The sequence below is a fragment of the Fistularia commersonii genome, chromosome 17 (genome assembly GCF_037954325.1).
Source record: "Fistularia commersonii isolate RoL2024-O1a breed Wild chromosome 17, RoL_Fcom_v1.0, whole genome shotgun sequence".
Taxonomy (NCBI): Eukaryota; Metazoa; Chordata; class Actinopteri; order Syngnathiformes; family Fistulariidae; genus Fistularia; species Fistularia commersonii.
The window spans coordinates 7,508,062-7,519,101 of record NC_141300.1 but is presented as its reverse complement, the minus strand read 5'-3'; the positions used below and the strand labels follow the sequence as shown (position 1 = coordinate 7,519,101).

The 11,040-nt window shown below is 43.1% G+C and overlaps 1 protein-coding gene across 1 annotated transcript; it reads left to right on the top strand.

Annotated features, from left to right (window-relative positions):
* Positions 1 to 5,931: 5,931 nt before the first annotated feature.
* Positions 5,932 to 10,043, top strand: rag1 (recombination activating 1). Its single transcript, XM_086163308.1, has 3 exons — positions 5,932 to 6,263; positions 6,343 to 7,475; positions 8,302 to 10,043. Exons 1-3 carry the CDS (start codon positions 5,932 to 5,934, stop codon positions 10,041 to 10,043), a joined length of 3,207 nt encoding a protein of 1,068 aa, XP_086019434.1.
* The last annotated feature ends 997 nt before the right edge of the window (positions 10,044 to 11,040 follow it).

Here is an 11,040-nt window from a genome sequence, read left to right as displayed (position 1 = left end):
AGATGTGACAGAAGACAGAAAATGAGCTTAAAAATGAAGACAAACAAAGACGCGGAGAGGCAAGAGTCGGCAAAAGTCGCTGGTGTCCCTACGGCAACTTCTTCTTCTTCTTCCTCTAGTGTCTGTTATAAGGAGCTCCACTATTTGTCATCAGCTGTTCACTGTAGACTAAAGGACTACTGTGACTGATTGGGTGAGTCATTGTCAGCTTCCTTCATGATCGTTCCGGTGCCCTGTCTTTGTTATCAGATGCTACTTCTGCAATTGCGGGTTGTTGACATCCTCGCAGGAGAACCTCCGGTGTCACCTTCCTGTGGCATTTCTTCGAGCGGGCTTCACACATTTCCAGAGGGCCTTTTGTATTCTTGTGAAAGAAAACTGTATGCAAGGCGTTTGGCTTTAGTGTCCATTTAAAACTAGTAGCACCCGTAAGCTCTTTCAGCAGCTTAGGTCGGCCAAATGCATCAAATGCATCCGTAGAAGTGTGACGAAAACACAGCCATGGATCCTTCGGAAGTTGTGTAACTCCACAAGTAATTTCCCATTCCTTTCATCTCTTCTCGTCCCTTAGAAAGCTGTTTTGATTAGCATCAGTCCCTTTGTTTCCCTTGGACTGGAAATAGCACCCAAAAGCGACACAATGTGGCAATATTAATGTATTGTAGCGTCTTAGTGAGGGAAAACACCTGGTTCACGGTAAAATGTCTATTTGATAAGCAATAGCTGTTGTTGGCCACAGCTACGCCACACAAACCTGCAATACAACTACCGTTCCCGTTCAATTCCAGGTAAAAAAAAAAAACTGAATTCCTTACACCCCAAACCACACCCACAAAATTCCCAGTAACCCCAAAATCACACAGAAACAAGCATCAACATAAACCCCGACATTCGCGACTCGCCACAGTATATGCCATACTGTACTGAGCAAAAGTTAACTCTGTTGGAAAGCTCAAATTAACATGAGCAACCTTTATATGTCATCAAGCAAGCTTGCATTGCACTAGTAAAATAATGGCGGAACCCCCAGTTAAAATATATTATCAATTGCATTTTTAATGAAATAATTTCTTTTGCTTTTTTAAAAGCATGTTCTGGTATGTGACAAACAGTAAAGCATGTTTATGCCTGTTAGTCCTCCCAGGCGGGATTCCCTTTGAGGGAAGTAGAATGGAATTAGTCAAATACCAGTATAACCCTTCCGTGGACTTAAAATAATGCAAGACTTTGCATGGAAAAAATGAAGGCCCAAGACTAGGCTGTCCTATTATATGAATATTTGAAGAACCGGACAAGGATGATGTGATGTGTCAAGTGGTCTGTAGTTTGTTGGAGATGTTATTTGTAGAAGCTGTGTTGCTGTTGTGTGACTCCGCTCTCTGTTAAAGCTCCATCAGTCAGTATGAGCTGACAGCAAGTGCAGCAGTGTCACACCGGGTCAAAAAGGCCTCAAAACCGCATCGCTCAACTCAGCTGTCCGCTAGCTGTCACCTGGTGATATCAGTATGCTAACCTGTGCTAAATAAGGAGGGGGAGATGATAATTAATCACATCATTGGAATAATCACATCATTGATTATTAACAAAAGCTGAGGTGAAGGTGAGAAGAAAGGAACGGGATGAAGGAAACAAGACTTTGAGAGGGAAAGACAAGGGGAGATGAATGAGGCGGATGTGAGTAGTGGGGCAAAGAGTTTGTTCTGGCAGGTAGCTTTGACGAATAGCTCTGCATTGATGTCTACCTCATGAGTATTAATTCACCAAATAATGGATCGGGATGAGAGATTGAAGAGTTGGACTTTGGGAGGTGACTCTTCGGGAATTGGCCAAGCGAGAATGAAGTTGTTGAACGTGCTATGAAAATGCAATTAAAAATTTGCAATGTGAACGCTCAGTATGTTACTCAATCCCCTGCCTGGTAGTGCTTTGGCAGTGAGATGCCCTCTCTCCCCTGAATATAATCACACAGATGTCTACATTCTTCATGACATTTAGAAAGCTTATGCTGCAATTTTGGCTGGTCTATTCATATGTAGAAGACAGTGACATTTCATTCCCTATGAGGAAGATACCAGTATACGTGTAGAATTCATTCATTATCCATTTCTGCACATTTTTCCTTAAGCTGCTGTGTTGTTTAAACTGTCAGGGTTTTTTTTTTTGACCTCTAGCCTACATAGTTCGGCCCGGAGGGTGTGATCACCCCCACCCCAACTTTCCTTGTCACAGCCTGCAATCAACCTTAAGCCCTTATGTGTTCTTCACTTTGAGCTAAGCTTGTTATGCTCTACAAGTACTTTACACAAGATCACTGCTATATATCCCTCTCACTATCCTTCACCTTCCTCCTCTTTCCTCATCTTTTGGATACACACTGGCCCCGAAATGATTTGCACTTTTCTCAAGGGTGGATTAGTGAGACTAATTTACATTCATTTCATTTCTCCCTGTACATTATTGACATAACAGAGTCACAAGCCCCCGAGCACCACAGTTGTGTCGTCCTTTCCTTTCCTTGAACCCCCACACAACCGTGCATGCACGCTAGATGCTTGCACACACACACACACGTTACGCATAGATGATGTTGTTTGGAGAGATCAGAAAAGATAAAAAGAAAAACCAGTCCTTGTGCAAAATATCAGCTCAGTGGTGCATCGCAAACTCTAGCATCGCGTTGTAAACCGCTGCCTCTTGTCCACAACGATGTGCTCCTCACATTCATAACACTCCACTTTCTGCCAGGTTACTGTCTCCGCAGGCCCTCTTCCCCATAAATCAGACTGTCTTTGAGTTGATCAATAGCAAGTCAATTAGTAGGCACAGAAAGATGAGGGTCTCAGGGGGTCGCTGCTAGTTTGTCAGGTAGACATATGCAACTTTTTCCCTGTCTTCCAGGGGGCAAGGTGTATCATTTACCTTGGAATCGTGATGCTACCTGGCAATCATAAATTTGAATATCAACTATAAATAGGGTTGGAACATGCTGCGACCATCCATCACTGCTTATTGCTTTAGTGTGCGCTGCAAAACTCCCAGCAGTTTGAAAGCGTCTAGTGGGCCGAGAAATAGAATTCCTCCCCATTGTTGGTATATTGACAATATATTGTTTAGTATGTTCATCAAATATCTGTGGTACAACATTTTTGAGACACCTAGCAATTTCTCTCTTTCTCTTTCCCTCCCTCTCCCTCCCTCTCTTCCAGACGTGTGCGTGCCCGCGCGTGCGCGGGCACACACACACACACACACACACACACACACACACACACACACACACACACACACACACACACAAAAACATAAACACAAACACAAACACAAACACCCACACTCATTCAAGGGGATGATGTAGATATTGATAGGTGTCGCAGCGGCCATGTGCACATACATTTTACATACATTTTATTATTGCATATTGACAGTGAAAATCGTTCACAATACTGACAATAAACTACACTCTGCTGGTCCATCCAAAACCTATGACTTTCCAAGTTCCTGCTGCAACCAATTGCTATATTATATCGATAACATAAAGCCCATCTGTTTGAGCTTATCCCTGGACTTTATTCATTTCAGCTTTTTCCTCAACGTTTGACTGTCTTCTAAAACTGGAAAATATATTTATAACCCCACTCTATCTTCTATCTATTTATTATTATTTTTTTCATGTTGGGCTCTAATTCTGAGTGTTCGAGTAAGACCCTATGCGTCAAATATAGACTACAAATCCTCCCAGTGTTCATCGTGCCCCCCTGATAAGCTGACATGAGAGGGAATGCCCACTGACTGTGTTTCTAATATCTTGGCTCATAAATTCAAAACAACAGTAACAGGCTCCTGTGTTGGATGCAGCAGATTAATCCCCTGGATAATTACAAACAAAAATGATCTTGGGCAAATACTGTCCATTCCTACTGAGACACTACAACAAACAGTGGGGATGGAAAGGGTCTGATTGAAACCCATTCTGAAGGTTGTAGCAACCATGTAAGCTATGTAACAGGCAGAAAGCTCAATGTGAAAAAGGTAATTATGTAGTAAATGATAGCAACACAATATTATTGGCAATGCACAGACACACACACACACACACACACACACACACACACACACACATAAATACATACACACACGTTTCACCGAATATAAGAAGGGAAATATCTGCGAGGGAAGAAAATCCAGCCTACTTGCCACAAGAAGATTTTGACAAGAATGTTGTCTATCTATCTATATCTATTCACGAGATATGACAGCTGGGATTGGTCCTAGCCACATTGCGCCCCTGATTGTGGGAGAGGTGTTACAGAGAGTGAATTAATTAATGGATTAACAATTTTTTTTTTTTTTTTTTGTGAAATGAGCACAACATCATATAATATACTATGATCAGTGGTGCAGCTATATTGAGGTTGTCTTCATTATGTTATGGGGTGTCTTCTCTCAGTTTGAGTGATACTACTTTGAGGTAAACCAGTGATAGGTGACCTTGTGTCACCAGCTGAGGATCAGTGTGGTATTGTAGACAGTTGTTTGTTTGTTGCTGGATTGTGTACGTGCACATGCAAGCAACTGCTCTATGACCTTTTTTTTTCATGCCTTCAATATCAGCTGCACGCATCAGGTGGCAGACTTAACAGTTGGGATCCTGTCAAAACAAGGGTATAAATACAAGACCTGAGAAGAGACAGGACCATTCCTGCTGTATGGACCCCAGCTCCTAGTAAGCACTGGTCCATTCCATAACAGGCTGAAACATACATATTACATGTAGTGTGTACAGGCATTGCTCCAGGGCTTCCCTTGTGCTGTCATGCAGAGAAACCCCCCAGGGAACCCAATGCCAGCTGAGACTGAAAAACAAGGTAAGAGCCCAGCTGACACACACATACAGGCTCAGCTGTTTTTCACAAAGTGGAGTTCAGCCTGAGAGGTACACACATAGGGCGAAGAAATGAAAGTGACTCCTGGATTTGAGCTTTTCAAGAAAGAAAAAGGGAGCATTGAAAGATGGATGAATAGGAAAGCCTACGTTGCAAGAACTCTAGCTGGCCAATGGTAAGATTCAGCAGTGGAGGAAATAGTTTGAAGATAGTCGGTCTCCTTTATCTTCTGACCTTGCAGTGGAACCAAGGCAGAATGGGAGGTGTTTCAAAGTCTGTCAATGTGATGGTTATGGATTTGCTATGAGCCACAGTACAAGAACTATTTGCTGTTTTAATATACCTCTGAAATTGAGTTACACTGGTATGTTTTGTGTAATTCTCTTGAACCATTATTCTTTACAATGACATCTTGTTTTCCTTTTCACTCATGTTTGTTCAATATCAGTGTGATGTGAAATAGGTTTCCTGTCTCAGTTTTTTTCCCAAAAATTTGAAATGCCAGTTTAAGGGTAGTGTGGCTCCAATCCTCTCCCCAGTCTAGAGAATATCTCATATAAATGACTGACATGCTTGCTGGGATAAGGTTGCCCATTTAGCAAACGCTCGGTGTCAAAAGAAAAAAAAAAGAAGTCAAGAACGGTTCCCTGAGCTGTGGGATTATGGCAAAGATGAACATTTCGGTGCTGTATCGATTTTTCTGTGCTTGTGTCATGCATTTTATACAAGATCCAAATGCCACTTATGGTATAATCTAGCTCTCCAGGTCAGGGCTCACTACTCCCTACTCAGCTTGATTTCAGGGTATTTGGTGTATGAATTTAACAGGAATCAAGTAAAGCTGTTAGACTGTGTCATAGGCTCAGCCCTGAGAAGGCACTGGGGATATCTGAAGATCTGAACCCTAAAATCTATCCTCTGTATCCTTTAATGGGTCTCTCATGAGCAACTGAATTTATTTCCATGCTGTCTGTCTGTAGAGATTCTTATTCTTGCATTCTTTTCATACACATAAAAGTCTTCTCTCGTCTCCTCTACAGATTCCATCATGATAGAGAGGAGCCTAGAGACAGATGGCCCCAGATCATCCATGCCAGCTGAGCTCCATCACCCCCAGTCTGAGTACTCTCAGTGGAAGTTTAAACTGTTCAGGGTGAGGTCCATGGAGAAGGCGCCCCTGCCCAGTGAGCCCGAGAAGGGTGGGCTGCCTGGGATCTCATCTGGGATGTCTGCTCCAAATGCAGAGTTAGATGACGTTGCAGATCCAAGTAGTGTTATGAAATTGTGCATCGGTGGGAAAAGCAAGGAAAATATGGATAGCCCGGGCCATAGGGTGGATTTGAAGCTGCAGGAAATGGACACCCACATGAACCACCTCAGGTGATTATCTATATAATATTTCATACTGCTCATAATATTTCTGTGAAGGACTTTGGTATCATTACTTGTCTCCATGAAGGTGCCTGTGTCGACTCTGTGGAAATACCTTGAGGAAAGTCAAAGGACCAATTCATGATGTTCATGCTGATCTGGATGAAGAGACCTGGAGCAATTTGCGCAAAATGGGATGCAAGTTTAAAAGCTGGCCAGAGGTCATCCTCAAAGTATTTAAAGTCGATGTCAAAAAAGATACAGAGTCTGTTCATCCCCTTTCTTTTTGCCACTCCTGCTGGATGACTGCTGTACGGGGAGGAGGGATGTGCAACTTTTCCAAAATAAGAGCCCCAGATTGGAAACCTCATTCTTCTCAGTGCCACCTTTGCTCACCCAAGAAACCTTCATTTCAGAAAACAGGAAGAAAAAAGACCAAAGCAATACCAAAAGCCCAGAGCCTGGCAAAGCGCGCCAGGTTGGACTACAGCAACAGCATTTATATTGGTGATAGAAGGGCTCTCAGACCATTTGGAGGCCATAATAATGGCTCTGTGTTGGGAGCACCCAAGAGGCCCTGTATCCAGAGAGAGAAGTGGGCGAGGAGCATCATCCACTGCCAGAATGACCACCTAAGTACCAAGCTGATTTCAGAGAAGCTCCCAGTAGATTTTATCTTTTGTCTCACTTGCCTGGTGTGTGACCACCTGCTGTCTGACCCAGTTCAGTCTCCCTGTGGGCACCTCTTCTGCCACAGCTGCATTATAAAATATAATCATGTATTAGGACCTCATTGCCCTGCCTGCAACTTGCCCTGTACTCTTGATGACCTCACCCACCCTGCCAAAACCTTTTTGTTAGTCCTACATTCTCTGCTTTTGCTTTGTCCCAGGGGAGGCTGTAGCCAGCAGGTACGGCTGGACTCATTTAAAACTCACTGTCAGAGTCATGATCAGGACAGAGAGGAAGCAAAGCAACCGTCATCAGAACTTGATAATAACTCACTAATGAAAAGAGGGGGGAGACCCCGTCAGCACTTGCTATCGCTTACTAGACGTGCACAGAAGCATCGGTTAAGGGTTCTCAAACACCAGGTGAAGGAATTTGCCGAGAAAGAGGAAGGCGGTGACCTGAGGTCTGTGTGTCTGACACTGTTCCTTCTGGCGCTGAGAGCTGAGAACGAGCACCGGAAGGCGGATGAGCTGGAGGTCATGATGCAGGGTAAGAGACTAGACCTTTAACCAATCTATTCTTCCACTGAACAGACAGGAGATCTGTCACTCAATAAACGTTATGTTAATGTGTGTTCATTCGTATTTTCATTTAACTTAGGGGATCACTCTCATTGCATAGACAAAATTGGGCTGAAAAGTTCACAGTGGAAAAGATATGAAAACGTCTGTCTGTGTTGTTGATTGAAAATCTTATTATGATTGTCCATCTCTGTCTATTCACTGCTTCATGCCCAATCCCTCTCTGATTTTCCCTATCCCTCTCTCTCTCTCTCTCTCTGTTGAACTGTCACTTTTTCATTCTCTCACTCCTTTAATGTGCAATAACAACTCGTGTGAAGGGGCTGTTAGAATCAAAACAACATCAGCAGCTCTTGTATCTGCAAATTACACAGACAACACCATCCTCCCCTCTTGGGAATTGAAGCCAGCTGGTGTCAGTTTTCATCTGCAGCCAATACATCACTTTTGCCAGCTCCAGTGATTCACCCTCTGTCCCACTCTAACATTTAGAAATTAGGAAATTTTAGATTTTGTAGTCATAGGTTTTGTGGGCATTTGACAATGTAGCATCCATTCTGGGTTTTTAAATTGAGAGTGTCTCTGCCTCATGCCTCATTGTAGAAATGACTCCAAATATGGCATATGAAATGCAGAATAGGCACTACTGTTCTTTTTAAATGGCTTCCACAGTTTAGTGCTAAATGAATCTTTATTTCTCAATCGTCTTCTAATCACTTCATTCTGTGCCTGCCTTTTTCTGTCGGTCATCACTTCTGTCACAGAAACTTTTTCCCATCTTTTTCTCTCTGCAGGAAGAGGCTATGGGCTACATCCTGCGGTGTGTTTGGCCATTCGGGTCAACACTTTCCTGAGCTGCAGCCAGTATCACAAAATGTACAGGACAGTGAAAGCTACCAGCGGCCGCCAGATCTTTCAGCCACTGCACACCCTCCGATCTGCAGAGAAAGAGCTTCTCCCAGGCTTTCATGACTTTGAATGGCAGCCAGCACTCAAGAATGTGTCCACATCTTGCAATGTTGGCATTATTAATGGGCTCTCTGGATGGGCGTCCTTTTTGGATGACTCACCAGCTGATACTATCACGCGGCGATTTCGCTACGATGTGGCTCTCGTGTCAGCATTAAAGGATCTGGAGGATGACATCCTGGATGGATTGAAAGAGAAAAGGCTGGAGGACAGTGCCTGCACCTCAGGCTTCAGGGTTATGATCAAAGAATGTTGTGATGGCATGGGAGACGTGAGTGAGAAGCACGGAGGAGGTCCTGCTGTTCCTGAGAAGGCTGTACGCTTCTCTTTCACTGTTATGTCTATTTCTGTTTTGGTTGATGAGGAGTACATCACAATCTTCACTGAGCCCAAGCCTAACTCAGAACTGTCTTGTAGGCCCCTTTGCCTGATGTTTGTGGATGAATCAGACCATGAGACACTGACGGCTATCCTGGGGCCTATAGTTGCAGAGCGTAATGCAATGAAAGACAGCAGACTCATCCTATCCATTGGTGGGTTGCCTCGCTTCTTCCGCTTTATCTTCAGAGGCACGGGGTATGACGAGAAGATGGTTCGGGAAATGGAGGGCTTGGAAGCATCCGGGTCCACCTATGTCTGTACATTGTGTGACTCCAGTCGAGCAGAGGCCTCTCAAAATATGGTACTGCACTCCATCACACGGAGCCACGATGAGAACTTAGAGCGTTATGAAATATGGCGAACCAACCCATTCTCCGAGACTGTGGACAAGCTGCGAGACAGAGTCAAAGGAGTATGTGCCAAGCCCTTCATGGAGACCCAATCGACACTTGATGCACTACACTGTGACATTGGCAATGCCACAGAGTTCTACAAAATTTTCCAGGATGAAATTGGCGAGGTATACAGAAAGGTCAGTCCTAGCCGGGAGGAGAGGCGCAGTTGGAGGGCGGCTCTGGATAAGGAGCTGAGGAGAAAGATGAAGCTGAAACCAGTAATGAGGATGAATGGTAATTATGCACGAAAGCTAATGTCCATGGAGACCATAGAGGTGGTGTGTGAACTGGTACCCTCTGAAGAGAGAAGGGAGGCCCTCAGGGAGCTCATGAGGCTATACCTTCAGATGAAGCCCGTGTGGCGAGCCACCTGTCCAGCACAGGAATGCCCTGACCAGCTGTGCCGCTACAGCTTTAATTCCCAGCGCTTTGCTGACCTTCTCTCCTCCACTTTCAAATATAGGTACAATGGAAAGATAACCAATTATCTGCACAAGACCCTGGCCCATGTCCCAGAAATCATAGAGAGAGATGGATCAATAGGAGCCTGGGCCAGTGAAGGGAACGAGTCAGCAAACAAACTATTCAGGCGTTTCCGGAAGATGAATGCAAGGCAATCAAAAGCCTTTGAGCTTGAAGATGTGTTGAAACACCACTGGCTCTACACCTCCAAGTACTTGCAGAAGTTTATGGAGGCTCACAAGGACTCTGCCAAAGCCTTGCAAGCAACAATTGACCCTGTAGAGATCCAGAATGATGAAGACACATCAATGGTACTTGATGACTTTTGATTTCTTTTGTTTGTCATGGGACATTTACAACCAAGTATTACATTTTTATTACATATTTTAAACTCGCAGCTCTGTTAACCCTTATTTTCTACAACAAATAATATTTTCTTCAGAAAAGAAAGCCCATCGCCTTGTTTTTTGTTGGAAAATGCTGGTTTCATTGTGATACACAGTATCACAAACAGTGCCATATTTTCATGACACACTTTTAATTGAATATATGCATTCACAAGAATGTGACTTCCAGTTTGCTCTGCTTTGTTAAATGTGTGTTTAACTGGGGTATCAGAGAATATATAGATGTAAGACACAGATTATTTTCTCCTTGGTCTTTCCAGCAAAGTTCTTTTTTAATCTACACCATCTGTGAAATATGGTGCAGTTTATTGTATTGCAAGGATGTGACACATTTATGAATTTATATAGAGGATATTTATGGAAGCAGATGAAAGTACTGTAAGTCATGGTGGAAAATTGTGTTAAAAAGACCGCATTTGTGCCCAGTGTATTTATATATCATTTTTGCTTGAGAAATGCAATCACAGAATCCCAAATGTTCTTGGTTTCATGAGCGCCCTTTGAAAAAAAAAAAAAAAGAAAAAAAAAAAGATTAATTTATTGCTTTATTGTGGGATCCCTGGAGGTGGAATAGCTGCCAGGTCACTTTGAACCAATTTTTATCTCTTAGTTTTTGCACAGTGGAGGATAGATGATACTTATTTGAAATTTTCACCTAAAATAAACTATGTGCTGACCTTTTTGTTGATATCATAAAAATACCATATGTTCCATTAAGGAACTTAATACTCCACAGACTGTCTGGAATGTAGGGGTTTTTCTTAAGCTATGTATATTTTTCCAGCTCTTCTTTCTTTCTCCTCTAGTGCTATGAATGATGGAGGAGAGGAAAGAGCTGGGGACAGAAAAACTTGATATAAATTGAGATGGAGACTGTAATTGTTTGATAATATTGTCTTTTTCCCCTCTCAAAGTTTTG

Coding starts and splice junctions, on each gene's coding strand:
- rag1 (XM_086163308.1), top strand. CDS start 5,932: ATGATAGAGAGGAGCCTAGAGACAGATGGCCCCAGATCATCCATGCCA. Junction 6,264..6,342: donor ACCCACATGAACCACCTCAG/GTGATTATCTAT, acceptor GTCTCCATGAAG/GTGCCTGTGTCGACTCTGTG. Junction 7,476..8,301: donor GCTGGAGGTCATGATGCAGG/GTAAGAGACTAG, acceptor TTCTCTCTGCAG/GAAGAGGCTATGGGCTACAT.